The 15,746-nt window shown below is 36.5% G+C and overlaps 1 protein-coding gene across 3 annotated transcripts; it reads right to left on the bottom strand.

The window, feature by feature from the left end:
• Nucleotides 1-14,321, bottom strand: LOC129259159 (uncharacterized). Of its 3 annotated transcripts, XR_010293306.1 has the most exons (8): nt 14,232-14,321; nt 13,150-13,496; nt 11,905-12,107; nt 9,767-9,866; nt 3,461-3,772; nt 2,510-2,712; nt 547-1,661; nt 1-321 (listed from the first exon to the last, which is right to left on the bottom strand). XR_010293306.1 is itself a non-coding variant. In XM_054897453.2 (7 exons), exons 2-7 carry the CDS (start codon nt 13,457-13,459, stop codon nt 1,515-1,517), a joined length of 1,275 nt encoding a protein of 424 aa, XP_054753428.2. In that variant the 5' UTR covers nt 13,460-13,499; nt 13,633-13,912; the 3' UTR covers nt 1-1,514. The 3 variants fall into 3 exon arrangements, 2 of the variants coding, with proteins under 2 accessions (XP_054753428.2, XP_063954178.1); XM_054897453.2 differs by lacking the exon at nt 14,232-14,321 and adding an exon at nt 13,633-13,912 and having other exon boundaries at nt 1-1,661; nt 13,150-13,499; XM_064098108.1 differs by lacking the exon at nt 14,232-14,321 and adding an exon at nt 13,633-13,722 and having other exon boundaries at nt 1-1,661.
• Nucleotides 14,322-15,746: the final 1,425 nt, after the last annotated feature.

Below are 15,746 nucleotides of genomic sequence, written 5' to 3'. Positions count from 1 at the left end.
TATTTCTATTCCTGACACCAATGCATTTTTTTATTATTTCTTATTTTAACATAGAATATACACCCTTCAACCAATCCTACAAAGCATTGTATTTTTCAAATATGTATATAAAAAGAAATGTATCAGAGAATTTCAAATGTAATTTTTATATGATCCTGCTTTTCATACATATTTGTTTAAAAACAGAATTGGGCATTACAATATCCTTATTTAAATCCAATTCCAAGAAAATATTTAAAATCACAAGCTAAAATATTAGCCCACCAGGAAAATAATATCAATTAACGTTAATAAATTAGGCTATTTTTTCGGGTACTCGGGCTATAATCAAATTCAAATTCAAATTCAAATTCATTTATTTCACATCTGTAAAAAACATACAAGATACAATATATCGAGATCAATCAAAATGATTCCATAGTAAAGGAGTAATGAATATTGTAAAATGACAAATTAACAAAAATAACAAAATACATAGGGTAATGAATGCGATGTGGGGGAATAGCAAAAGCCAAATAGACCTATCTAGGCTACTCCCTGATTAACATTCAAAATTATTACTCAACGTGAATGTAATATTCACTCGCCTACATATCAAATCATATTTCAACCACACCCATTTGCATAAATTGTAGTTCAAGGAGTTCAGTTACTTTGTTGGAGCTTAATTTATTTGCTTTGAATGTCAGAGTGTGTGCAATTCAGAAGGTACATGTAAGACAGTCCAACTATAAGGAAAATGGGGGGGGGGTAATATATACCACTCATCCTTGATAATGACTATGTATTATGAGAAAGTGTACACACGTCACAGAACAGATCATATTTCCTAAGAGGTGTTTTACACAATATAAGCCTTGATCGGACAGATTCTCTAAATGGCAGAATATAAATTCGACGGCTTAGTGGTATCATAACTACGAATATTCATTAGACAAATGAAACCAGAAACAACATTAATACCCCGGGGTAATAAAGTATGAAGTTATATAAATTAATATGAATGTGTAGAATTTTCTATATAAGCATTACCATCTTATTTGAATCTTGAAATTAGAATACAAAGATGTACTTTTAGATTCGAAATTTGAATGTCTTAAATTAATATAATTTTTATTTGAAAGGAATATGCAACGCCTTACCGGATGCTTTAAAAGGAACAAATTCGAGTCAAATTGTAAGCTTCTCAAATCGAAACAGAAAATGTTTCTGACGTTACTTTTAATGAATATAAAAAAATACGAGATATAAAGTTGTGTATACTGTATTCAAAGAATGATAAAGATACAGCAAAAGAAAGAAGTAAATTACTCATGCAAGAAGATGTAGTATGGAAATACCAAAGTGATTATATTCATTGATTAAAACGATTTTCAAAAAGAGAGAAAAAATTTATAAATAATAAAGGCCATAAACTAATTATCAAAAGTTAATCAAATACTTTAATCATCGTTATTTTGTCGTCATCTTGGTAAAACAGGCTCAGGTGTTGTGTCCATGGCGGTGGCTTGTTGCTAGTTGTAGTAACAGAATGTTAGCTTGATGTTTTGACCGCTAGCAGTCACACCAAGATATGGGTGTGCACCATACTGGCTATCAGCATTAGATGAATCCTCGTTATCCCAGTAGAACCATTCTGAGACCACTGTCTTACCAGCCACCTGTGAAAAAATATTAAAATGTAATGTCATAATCTCGGGGTCGTTATTCCTGATATTCATTCATGGTTTGGTTTGTAAAGTATACATTAAGCTCTAAGAAATTAACTAATTAAAAAAACATCCTGTTTAATCTTAGATGTTAATCTTTTCATGATGTTGATTGGTTGCACTATTTTCCCCCCGAATAAAATAACACCTGCAAGATACTAGAATGTCACCGTGACGTCAAGGGATGCAGTACACGTTATATTAATGTTTTATGTCTAAAAAATAAACTAAATTAAGAAATGTGACTTGATTGGGCCTATACTTTCTTCCGAAGATCAAGTCAAGAGTAGTATTCAGGTAAGTCAAATCTTCAATAGCGTCGCGTCATCCGAGTCACGACGAGAAAATAAAATATCTTCGACAAGCAAGTTTTCAGATTTGTATGTTGATCAATACGTTGATTTGTAATTTGTATAGGTCTGCAAAAGTGATTTTTGAGTATGCGGCTTATGAGGTTGAATTTATAACAAATGTCGCGCGAGTGAAAATGGATTGGACATACACAGTAAAAACGCTGTTTAAGATTTTAAACAACGCTGTTTAGTATATGAACCTTACAGTATTTGTTTTAACCGTTTAAACAATCATCTTGAATTTATTGAAGATTAGATATTGAATATTAAACTTTGTTGCTTAAGATTAAAACACTTGTTTAAACTGTTTAAACAATTACTGTAAGGTTTATATAGTAAACAGCGCTGTATATTTTTTTTACTGTGTGGTGGACTAATCATGGGTAGGTTTATGTGAGTCTAGTTCCTCAGTAAATGTTCATGACGAATCTTCTCAATAACACTTACCTGTTGACAAGTATCCCCCACTGCAAAGAGATAAAAGTTATCTGTGGTAGGGAGGGTGATAGCCTGTGAGACAACACCGTCATCTCGGCAGCAGAACTTGTACTTTGTGTTATTGTCGTAGTCCCCATCGGGCAAAGTACCACTCTGAGTATTGGCATTGCCGCTATCTTCATCATCCCAGTAAATGTAACCTTCCTGGAAACCTGTTTAAGAGGATCGATGACAGGTATGAAATAGGGATCGATGAAAGGCACTTACATCATAACATTTACTGTTACATGAGCACCATAATGATAAACTTTTGTTGCTGACAGACCGATATAAGCGTTATTTCTACGGGGGGGGGGGGCAGTACATTTGCAAATTGAAAATGCCTTGGGCTGAAATCTTTATCTAGGGGAACCTGAATTAATAACATTTATGAAAGCATAAGCAAGAGAGAATGTCAAGAATTATCGTACAAATATGTTTAAAAAATTCGGGGGGCCGGGTGGGAGGTGACAACCTTCTAAACCCTCTGCTGCGTACGGTCATGCAGTTTATGTAGGTATACTCTAATTGCAATCAAATTAGCATGATAACGAATGTGTGCTGTCAATCATGCATTAAACGAGGTAAATGATGACAGCAAGGAAGAAAGAAGCAATTATCTAGAGAACTTTAATATAATTATGTAACAAGAAAATGAGCAGGGTGGTTATAAGAAGATTGATCAGGACGTGGTTGCATACGAGATGTAGGCTCATTATTTTACTCGGCCTGTGATAGTAAATAACAACTGCAGAGATAATGGATTTAAAATAAATCGATTTGAACATAAATTCTAATTCATTTTCAATATGATATCTATTCGCTTACCCTAGGATCAAGTTCATCGATTGGGAATACGGGTTTATAATCATCAGATTCAGAGAAGCTACCCATTAACGGTTTGCCAATTCATATTAATACCTGATGGACACGCCAATTTTTTGTAGATGCAGTAGTCTCCTGCTGGCCAGTTGGTACTCCCAGAAGTAGAGGTCTTCATGCAGAATTCATGTTCCATGCTGCTGCTTTGTTGATAACCAGCCAAGTGAAGAGGATCGCTCCAGTTGTTATTTGGATTTGTGTCTTCAGTATCATGCTTTCTACGCCCATCAACCCAGCCAGCTGGGCATCCAGTCCGAGGTTTAGGAAGACCGTATGTACCAGACGGCCAGGTCGGGGCACTTGCAGGTTGGTAGTAGCAGAAATTCAGCTTTATTCCCCCAAGTACAACACCTTTCAAATGAAAGAATATAATTATGATAGTCTCAAATTTCTCTGAGAGCACCAAACTTTTAGGTGATCAAAACTTGTGTTAGTTTTTGATAAGGTCATATTTACCAATAACATCAATAATGTATTAAGAATTTTCATTTTAATAAAAATCGTATTAGTATAGTGGCTCTTTATATTCTGAAGAGTTTTTTTTTAGATGCAGGTACACATTGTAGTTAAGTTCTTGGAAGGCGCATGATGATAAGTAAGACTAATGTTGATGGTTGTTTTATTCATTTTTTGTTTTATCTATGCGAGCTTTCAGCCATGCTATCTCTACTGGAAAGAACACAGTTTCTCACAGTGTGTGCCAAAGTATGTTCAGAGTGTTTAGCACAATGTGAAACCACCTTTACATTTGAGTATTTCAACAGAGTAAATAATTGTTTCCATAGTCTACTATGTGAACATAGGTGCTGACCTAGCTGCTAATATACCTCCAACAGTTCCCCATAATTCCTCTCATTGTGATTTTACCGATTCTTTTTTTTTCGCTTCATACTGTAACTGAAGACGAGGTATTTAAGGACGTTCCACAGTTAAAATGAAGTCCATTTCATTTTCACAAAATTTTGCAGAGAGTTACTTTGGTATCTATGCATTATGAAAATGCAAAAAATAATATAGGTTCATGTGCTTGGTTTTTTTATATAGAGCTTCAAATAGATGTTCTTGAGAATTGCGCAGTCAAAAGAATTTGGCATTTTTAGACCACACGAGATCACAACAATGAGTTTAAAGCTATATTACTCAGTCATTATCCATGAAAACTTCATCAAATTTTGCAATATGATTAATAACTGTATCCTTAAAATTTATAATCTATGCTTTCAATTGTTTGCTCATGTAAGTCTAACAGCACTCTCAGTTCTTAGAAATTGCGGGAAAGATAACAAATGCTCAACCTCAAAAATTTTCAAATTTCAATAACAAACTTGAGAAATAAAAGAAATGCTGCACTTTATTCAAAACCCATATCATTTTCACCAAACTTTGCAAAGTTGTAGAGGAAGGTATACATAAGAGGTGTAAACATTAAAAAATATGGGTTCATGTGCTTGTTTTCAAACTATCAGCACTCTTATTAGAGCAAATGTGCTTCTTAAAACACCCCCAAAACACGCCAAAAGCTTTGTATCTGTGAGGAAAAATTCCGGACCACTCTACCATTTATTTTATTCAAACTCGGGGTCATATTCATCATACTTTGCAGCACTACAGAGAAAAGTATTTTGAAATTGTAGAGGAGGAATAAAAATAATGGTCCATGGAATAATTCCAGTTTCTTAGCTTCAAAAACACATCGGATCTGCAGTTAATGCAGATAAGGAGAAAAATCAGCTCACATACCTACAGCTGATTAATCACCAGTTCATCCATTGTGACGTCAGCGCGCGGAGTGTAAAATATGCGCAGATCATGATGCGCACAAACATAACTGTGGAACGTCCTTAATATCATATGTGGCTTGAAAAACAAGAAATCTGTTGGAATCGATGGTATCTCAATGAATATGCTCAAATTGTCTGCCCCCATCATTGTCCATTCTCTTACTTACCTTATAAACAAATCATTGTCAGATGGTGTCGTACCAATAAGATGGAAACAGGCTAAATTAATTCCCTTACATAAATCGGGTGACAAATCATCCCCTTCAAATTATCGTCCAATCGCTATACTCTCTCCTGTTTCCAAAATGGAGAAAGTAGTTCAAAAGCAGTTAACCAAGTATCTAAAAACTAATAATATACTTTCAATGGAACAGTCTGGTTTTAGGAAAAAACATTCGACCATAACGTCTCTAATTCGAGTTACGGATGATTGGCTACGCGCCACTGACTCTGGTTTATATACTGGGGCCGTTTTTATCGATATGAAAAAGGCGTTCGATACGGTCGAACATCATACATTGTTGAAGAAACTTAAATCAATTGGAATATCTAATGATAGTCTCATATGGTTCGAAAGTTATCTGAGAAATCGTCAAATCAGTACATTCATTAGCTCTACGTTATCTGATCCCTTGCTTGTGAATTATGGAGTACCACAAGGCTCAATATTGGGCCCTATCTTATTTACTATATATATAGATGACATAGTTAAACAAGTTAAGCACTGTCAAATCCATATATACGCTGATGATTCTGTTTTGTATTTTTCTGATAATGACGTAAATCTCATTGAAAGCAATATAAATGCTGATCTAAAACGTATATACGAATGGATGTGCTTAAGTAAATTAAGTCTTAATATCGACAAAACTGAAAGTATGTTATTTGGGTCACGTCATATGTTGTCTGTGCACAAGTCTCTTAATGTCAGAATTTCAGGAAAATATATTCAGTCTAAAGAATTTATGATTTGGGGGTCTTTATTGATCCAGAGTTAAAATGGAATTGCCACATTGATAAACTTTGTACTAAAACCAGTAAATTAGTAAATTTCCTTGGTCGGCTTCGTTCATTTTTAAATGAGGATAGTCTGAAATTAATTTACCGTTCAGTAATTTTGCCATTGTTTGATTATGCTGATGTAGTCTTTGATTCATCAAATTTGAAATGTACCCAACAATTGCAAAAAATACAAAATAGAGCTTGTAGAATAATACTCAAAATTAATCCGTATAAATATATATATAACCATACTGTTCATCAACTCTTAAACTGGGAGTCATTAAAATCAAGGCGTATAAAGCATACTCTTTCAATGGTTTATAAGAGTCTGAATGGTCTTAGTGCGCCTTACTTGAATAATGTATTTCAGTTTTCAACTCATAAATATTCTCTCCGTTCTGATAAAAATCTTTCTCTCCCGAAACCACGGACTGAATACTGTAGAAGAATGTTTTCATACAGGGGTACGATACATTTTAATGAATTGCCACGTGATGCTAAATGTTCTGTTTCTTATAGTTCATTTAATAACGTAGTTGATAACCACATCTTAAATTGGGTCTGACTGTACATTATTCTCTGTTGCTCAATTTCTATGCATTGAAATGTAGAGTGTGTTAACGTAGGGGGTGGGGGCTAGATGTTATGACCGATTAGTTTTATTTCTTATTGTTTTGGTATGTTATTTTTATATTGTGTATAATTTATATTTGAGTAATTTTCTTTTATACTATATGAGGACCCCTCGGTAGACCAGCAGCACCATGATTGATGCTGCTGAGTAGGGCCATCCTCCCGTTTTCCATTCATCAATTCACATGTATCATTTCATATTCATTGTTATTTGTTTTTTAACGGAAATAAATTAAATTTAATTAAAAAAAACAACTCTGATCACACTGTGTGAAACTGCATTCTTTCCAGCAGCGGATGCCCCCTGGTCAACAAACTTGATATAACTAACTCGAATGAGTATCACTAGAAAACGCATTTATCAGATGAGTTATTTTTAAGTTGCAATCTAAAACAATAGAATGAACATCGACATATATATATATATATATATGTGTATATATATATATATATCGACGATTGATTACTATGATTATGACCAGGGGCGTAACAGGGGTCGGTGGCCAGGGGGGCAAGAGCCAAAAATTTCCCGGTCATATCATGGTATGAACAGAACAAGATTTTTTATGATTGTGCCCCGAGCATTAGGGCGAAGCTCAATGCGTGATAAGTACCCCCCCCCCCCCAAAAAAAAAAAAAAAAAAAAAAAAAACGAGGGGCCACAGCGTGCCGCGCGCAGCAAAAAGTTGCTAATTATAAGTCCCGAGCGAGCGGAGCGAGCGAGATTTAAAAAAATCAGATTTTCATGAGAATTTAACTTTGAGATTGATTTTGACATGGTATTCAGAAAATAACATCATATCTTACATATTCCTTTCCTTTTATTTCATCTTTTCTTTTTTGTTCTGTTGTAGAACTTTTGGGGCCAGTGCTATGCGGATCGGGTCCGGGGCAATTGCAGCCCAAGGATTTTTAACCTCGGGGGAGGCAAAAGAACATTTGGGGGGGGGGTCAACACACAAATATTTTGCCTATTTCTCAAAATCGAGCAAGAAGTGCGAGCTATTATTTTTTTAATGTATAAATACTGACTTGAAAAGGGACCTGTTAAGGACCAGCTGTTTGCATTGGGTCATGGAAATGATATCTCACCAAATAAATAATGCCAGCGCGAAGTGCGAGCTGAATATTTTTGACATCCTGACATGTTCTATAATATTCTTTTCTGGACGTTCTATAAGCACTTTTTGTAATCATGAACTGGATGGCTATCTAATGAAACTTTTAATGTGAGCGCGTAGCGCGAGCTGAATTTTTTTATTTATGAAAATGTTGAGTACGCAGGATGCGTATCTCGCTAATAATGAAAACTCTAATCGCGAGAAACATATTGACTTGAACATTAGATTTTTAAGCCCCATTTGAACAGATAATTTACTTATCTCAGTCAACAGGTACTGCGAGCGTGTATAGCGCGGGCGACATTTTGACCTGACCTGAGAGATTTATGTTACTGACAAATATTATTGGGAGCTAACAGTGAATGGATGAGAAAATTTCCAAAATTTAAGGAACGAAAAAGCTGTTTTGGAGCACTTTGCAGCTTTAGTAGGATGCTTACGACAACATTTACTATACATTTTTTATTTTTCAAAATTTCAGGGGTGGGGCCAACTCACTGGGGCAAATGACCCCTGTGCCTCCCCCTTGGTGCCGCCACTGGTCTGGGGCGGAGCCCCCGGAACCCCGTGATATTTTAAACATTGCAGATGGCCACTGTTTTATCAAATCGCGGGTACATACACAACACATATTAACTTCAACGCAGTTGCGGATAATAAACCAAATATTTTGAGGCAGCACAGCATAGGAAGTGTGGAATTTGTGAAAGCCGCCAGCGAGCGAAGCGAGCTAGAAAAAAAATTGGCTTTTAAAAATGATTAAATTCTACTTATTTGATAGTAGCTTTGGAAATTTAGCCAAAGTAAACAGGCTTTTTACGGTAAATCTAGCTAGCGCAAAGCTTTACTTAGGTTAGGACATAATATCGGGGGATATAACTAGCCCTTGGCTAACCCTTCGTTGGCTAGGGATTTTTCCCGGGATTGTCCTGATTGTGACCATTATTGCATAAAAAAAAATTAGCAAGCTTATAATAGACGCTATCCACCTTTCTTCACAGTCTTTATATTTTTCAATCCTCGGCAACCCGGTCGTGTTATTAAGTTATTCTCTTTTTCTCGTCCCTTTTCTCTATATTCTGAATTTCCAATTAAGCTTTTGTTTCTACCTTCATTTCCCGTTTCTTTCTCCCTCTTTCTCCCATTTTCCCGCCATTGTTGCCCGTGCCATTGAGTCATATCTTTTGATTTTATATCCCTCTCTTGCTAATCATGCTATAAGTATTTCAGAATATGTGTACTTCCTCACGGTTTCTTCTTTCCTTTGCCCGCTTTCCTTCCATTTTCCCTATTTATGTTCTTTCTTTAATTCCCTTTCTTTCCATTTTTCCCTTTCCTCTTTTTCTTTCTTTCCCTTTCCCTTTCTCTCTTTCCCCCTTTTCTCTTTTCCCGGTGAAATCCGCCAGGGGGGGGGGGGCAGCTTGCCCCCCCCCCCGCCTGTTACGCCACTGATTATGACCGAGGTAGATGATTGAAGGACTCTATCAATTGAAATAATAATTTAGACTCTTATTGCGTTTGTAATAATACGAACAAATGAAGAATAGTTACAAAAGATGAGCTTAATTGTGCTAAATACCATTTTTTTCGGGTTGGATCCTATCCCTCTCATCCAAGACTTAAGCCCTCCGCCCAACTTTCACCAAAGAGATGACTTTTATAGAAAAAGAAAAATAGAAAAACAAATAATACATACAAAAGTGTGACGATTATATAAGCATATTTTTTTCCTCCAATTTCTGACCTTCTTCAATAACGTAACTTTTTCCAAAAAATACTAGGAAAATAAATTAAATTGTCAAACGCACCTGGATAGGGAGTGTTGGTACCAGAACTTTCATCGTCTCCATTATTGGAATCCTCATTATCCCAATAAAAATACTCCAGTGTTACAGCCATACCATTAACCTGTATTTCAAAACCAAATTGTAATTTGAATGATAACTGAAAAAAAAACACAATTTAGTCAAAAGGGGTTCGTGGTACAGCTATGAAACATAAAACAAATTTATAACTAGATGTCTGATTCGTCGTTAGACGATATTAGGTATTCTATCAGGAGTAATGAGTTCTGGTATTTCGATGTGATCATGATGACCATATAACTTTGAACAGAGTTAGAGTAGTCTCCAGGCTTTGCTAAAACATATAGAAAGCTCAGCAAAAACTGCCTTCCAATAATGGAGATATGGCTGATCACGAAAGACACGCATGTAAAAGCCATGTCCCGTATAGAGTACACGTAAAATTACCTCAAACATAACAAATCTCCATATATTGGCAATGTGTGCAATGATGCCATCTAAAAAAAGAAAAGAAGAAGCATCATATCGAATGTAATGGCATAAAAAGACATCCTTTGCTCACCAAGACCTTTGAAACGCTTAAAATAACCTGAATAAAAGCCATGACCTATCAACTTATGACCTGGATTCGATATGACATTTTGTGTTAATGATATTAATATGATTATTTTTATTTCTTTATGATTATATAACCAACAATCAATGAGGCACTTTTACAAAATGGCGCCTAACGTTAGGTCACCCAATGATAACTTGATCCTCTGAAACATCGTACGTCATATCGAGGCTAGATTGTATAATGGCATGAAATTGAGAGAAATTGATACGTTTGATTTTGACTTATCAATGTTACAACCCTAACCCGATCAAAAAAATAATAAAGAAAGAAATCTGACAAATCGAGAGGTGATATGTCGATTCCAACAGACAACCTAGTAAAAATCAAAGAATCAAATTTTTGAGAGGATACAAATTACTCATCCATGTGCAGCAAAATATGAAAGATGGAAGATTGTATAATACAGATATACGATAGTTACAGAGATCATGTTCATATCGGTTTTTTAATCTCCATTCCACAGAGACCTCTGAAAGACCGCTGTAAGAAGACCATAAAATTTGCTTGCACTTTCAAGGATCCCTCAATGAAATTTCAAAAATCTCTGAGGTCTTTCATGATTCCTGATTGATCTTTCAGTGGTCTTCATGGTCTCCATGATCTCCAAAACTTTTTGAAACCGTTCAAAACAGGCTTGCAGCGGTCTTTCAGGAAAATGGTATTTTGATGGTCTTTCAACGGTCTCTTGATGAACTTTCAAAGTTCTATTAGTCTTTCCATGATCTCTTGATAGTCTCTCAAGATTTTTTGCGGAGATCGCTGAAAGACTCAAGAGACATCATTAAAAGATCATTGAAAGACCAGGAAAAAAGGTCCATGGAAAGAATTCTGAAAGATCACTTGTTGCATAAAAGATCTCTGAAAGACCATTGAAAGATCTCGAGAGGGTTAATTTCCAATTTGCCTAATGCCAATTCGTCCAATGGCCAACTCGTCTACTATCAATTGGTCTACCATCAGTTCGTCCACTCACAACATGGTCTACTTTCATTTAGTCTTATGCCATTCAGTCTCTAAATAATCAATTCATTCAATGGCCTTTTAATCCATGTACCGTTTGGTCTAATTGGGCAAAGTGTTAAATTTCAAAATGAATGAAATGGATATTAGATCAACTGGTTATGAGACGAAATTGTCATAGACGAAATGGTGATTAGAGGAAGTGATGATTGGATCAAATGGTTAATGGACCAAATGGTTATTAGACGAAATGTTGATGGACGGAATGACATTAGACTAAATGAAAGTAGACCATGTGGTGAGTGGACGAGTTGGCAGTAGACGAATTGGCAATTAACCCTCGAGAGGACTAGTCTAAGCCCATCAGTCTTTCGGAGTTTTTGAGGGGTCATTCAGAGCCATTCCACAAAGATGACAAAGTTCAGTGATCTTGAAGACTGCTGTAAGACCTTGCCAATTTGTTGGTCTTTCAAAGGTCTCCCTTCTGTGGAATGGGAGCCCTATGGAACAGAGGGGGGTATGAATACTGCAATAATTGGCCATTATACATATCTGGACTCACCTGCTGACACGTAGCCTTTGTGGCGAAAAGATAGAAATTGTTTCCCGTTGGAAGAGAGATGGCCTGCGAGGTATCACCGTCATTTCTGCAGCAGAACTTGTACCTTGTGTTATTGTCGTACACACCATTGGGCAGAGTCCCACTCCTAGTATTCGCATTACCGCTGTCTTCATCATCCCAATAAACAAATTTCTCCTGGAATCCTAAAAGAAGTCGATTGGAATATGGGTTGACTTGTACGCTCTTAAAAAGGGATCTCCGACCAAAAATAAAGATGAAAATCAACGATTAGTAGTTTCTATTAAAAAAAATTAATGATTATAAATTATCAAATAAGTGTTTGGTTCCGCAAAATTATTTTAAAGAACCTTAAAAGCGGACTGAAACTTTTCGACATGCACTCATCGGATTAAAATTGCATGAATGAATAGAAAGGTAGAGCGAAACAATATATAGTGCGTCCCAGAAAAAACGAAACCCAGATTCAGTGTAATTTTTTTGCTATCATGATTATAAATTTGCTTCATGAAATGTACATGAACGGAAAGATATGCTTCTCTTCCTTCATTTGAAGCCCATATCAACGTTCATGATGCTTGCATGACTGACTTAGAACAATGGAAAGTAGTGTTACCAAGTTTTCATTTGCACGAGCAAATTGCGAGTTTGAGTTAGATTTCTGACTTTTATGCTGTATATTCGGAAAACAAAGTTCATAACTTAAATATCCATCTTTTCTTCTTTCATATGAGACATAATGCGTTAAATATGATTGACGCATGGTTGAGAAAAGGTTGTCTAAAAACACGCTCGATTAGTTATTCGACGGATCGTTGGAAAAACAAGCATTTCGTTTTCTCAACAAAGCAGCAATGGGCTGACGGTAAATATGTTACTATTCGGGCGGGAAATTGTCGGTTTCGGTTTTTTCTTTCATTAATTTTATGTGTGTGTGGGAGGGGGGGGAGTAGAAATAGATACCTATCCATAAAAAGATTTCCATTGCGAAGAAGGAGAGTGTAGTGGGTTTTATGGTACATCATGTATCGTTCGTGGGCAATTGTTGGTCCTAAAAAGGACCACCGAAGCTCACGTTCTTGTCATCTTCAGGACAATGAGCAGAAGATACATGGTCAATACCGTTAAAGCCACTCCACAATGTTTCCTCGTCCTAAACATAATGGCGTGATTTCTTCTCTTGGTCTGGCGCCGCATTTTTCTAGATACATGTGCAAAAACTCCTACCTGATGGACAAGATCCATATTTATAGATGCAGTACTCTCCTGCTGGCCAACCAGAGCTACCAGAAGTAGAGGTCTTGATGCAGAATTCATGTTCCATGCTGCTGCTTTGTTGATAACCAGCCAGATTAAGAGGGTTACTCCAGTTGTTATTTGGATTTCTGTCTTCAGTATCATGCTTTCTTCGTCCATCAGTCCAGCCAGATGGGCATCCAGTCAGAGGTTTAGGAAGACCGTAGGTACCAGATGGCCAGGTCTGCCCATAGGAATGGCACACCATCAGCATCAGGAGGAAGAAGATACAAGCAGCCATGGTATAGAGTCTATACCAGCTTCACTTCTGTGAAGATCTACTGTTTAAAAGATAAAAGAAAAGTATTCGGATTAAATAATAATTGAACAAAATATTTGAACAATAATGCTTCTGGTGAAGCTTCATGTGAAAAAAAAGCTTTAAACTCGACAGCGAAGTACTTTTGTTATTACTTTGATATATGAACACGGAGAAAGGCCACGAAGCTATTGAAGACTGTTTTCGCAAGAAAGTGAGATAAGTTGCAGGAAGACTCCCAGTGGTATGTTGATCTGCAAGTGATGTATAAAGAGTAGAAAGGCTTCTATTTATCTATTTTGAAAAGAGGTTGATGACATTGATTTCTTACAGATCGGGCCCACATTTTTAATTGACCAATAGGGAAAGCAAACATACAACGCGTAACGCGTCATAAAGAGCAGTAACCAATTGCAGCGATCAGGAAAGCGAAAATGGGTGGGAAGTGAAAGTATTGGTTCTGTCCCTCCAATCAGGTTGTCCAATATCAATGACGTAAACCCCTGTTTCACTCAAAGGTAAAGTCATCCTTTGGTCAGGGCCCTGGGAACGATTTGTTTTACTGGGGGTGCTGGTGGAAGAGCTTTGATGTAGTGGTTCTAACTCTCGCCTTGTAAACAGAGGGTCGTGTGTTCGAATCCCACCGCGGTCTAGCGTCCTTTGCCAAGGCGTTAATCCACACATTGCCATTCTCGACCCAGGAGCTAAATGGGTACCCGATAGGATGCGAAAGTAATGGTATGTTTAAATTTGCCAGCGCCGTAGTGAGGCTGCGATGAATGCAAGGAATGCTTCCCAGGGAGTGGAAATTGTGCACTTTTCGTACGGGATTGAAATGAATCCAATGACCGGGGTAATAATATGCTGTAAAGCACTTTGAGCCATTATGAAAAAAGCGCTATATAAAAACTAGCTATTATAATTATTAGACAAACCAAAAATGTGGGGGGGGGGGAGTTGCTACAAAATGAACGTTATTTTGGTTCAGAGAAATTTGACAAGCAAAAAAAAAGCATTTTTTGGGGGTCATGTACCAGAATTCCAGGGGGTGCTGCCTATGGAGAATAATACACGCAGCGCCCCAAAGAAAAATATTGTCGGGGCTTCAGCACCCCTGCTTCCCAAGGCAATGCCTTAAGTATTGCATTCGACAGGTGACAAAGGTGAGGAAGGCTGTATTTTAATTGTTTTTATTCCGTAAAACACAACCCGCCCTCTATTCAGTATTGACGTTCATTTTGGCAGAGATATTTTTAGCTAGGGATATCTAAATAGATAAATAATATCCCATCCCAGCACAAAAAGGGTAATAGCAGGAGCAGTAGTAGTAGGAATTGTAGTAGTAGTAGTAATAGTAGTACCGGTAGTCTTAGTCGTAGTAGTAGAAGGAGGAGGAGAAATAGTAGTAGTAGTAGTAGTAGTAGTAGTAGTTACTGGAAGTATTAGTTGAAGTAGTAGTAGTAGTAGTAGCAGTAGTAGTAGTAGTAGTAGTAGTAGCAGCAGTAGTAGCAGCAGTAGTAGTAGTAGCAGTAGTAGTAGTAGTAGTAGTAGTAGCAGTAGTATTAGTAGTAGTAGTAGTAGCAGCAGTAGTAGTAGTAGTAATAATAGTAGTAGTAGTAGTGGTAGTAGTAGTAGTAGTAGTAGTAGTAGTAGTAGTAGTAGTAGTAGTAGTAGTAGTAGTAGTAGTAGTGGTGGTGGTGGTGGTGGTGGTGGTGGTAGTAGTAGTAGTAGTAGTAGTAGTAGTAGTAGTAGTAGTAGTAATAGTAGTAGTAGTAGTAGTAGTAGTAGTAGCAGTAGTAGTAGTAGTAGTAGTAGTAGTAGCAGTAGTAGTAGTAGTAGTAGTAGTAGTAGTAGTAGTAGTAGTAGTAGTAGTAGTAGTAGTAGTGGTGGTGGTGGTGGTAGTAGTAGTAGTAGTAGTAGTAGTAGTAGTAGTAGCAGTAGTAGCAGTAGTATAGTAATAGTAGTAGTAGAAGTGGTAGTAGTAGTAATATATAGTAGTAGTAGTAGTATTAGTAGTAGTAGTAGTAGCAGTAGTAGTAGTAGTAATAGTAGTAGTAGTAGTGGTATTAGTAGTAGTAGTAGTAGTAGTAGTAGTAGTAGTAGTAGTAGTAGTAGTAGTAGTAGTGGTGGTGGTGGTGGTGGTAGTAATAGTAGTAGTAGTAGTAGTAGTAGTAGTAGTAGTAGTAGTAGTAGTAGTAGTAGTAGTAGCAGTAGTAGCAGTAGTATAGTAATAGTAGTAGTAGAAGTGGTAGTAGTAGTAGTAGTAGTA

The sequence above is a fragment of the Lytechinus pictus genome, chromosome 4 (genome assembly GCF_037042905.1).
Source record: "Lytechinus pictus isolate F3 Inbred chromosome 4, Lp3.0, whole genome shotgun sequence".
In the NCBI taxonomy this organism is placed as follows: domain Eukaryota; kingdom Metazoa; phylum Echinodermata; class Echinoidea; order Temnopleuroida; family Toxopneustidae; genus Lytechinus; species Lytechinus pictus.
Note: the sequence above shows the minus strand (reverse complement) of the source record. Positions and strands in the feature narration are given on the sequence as shown.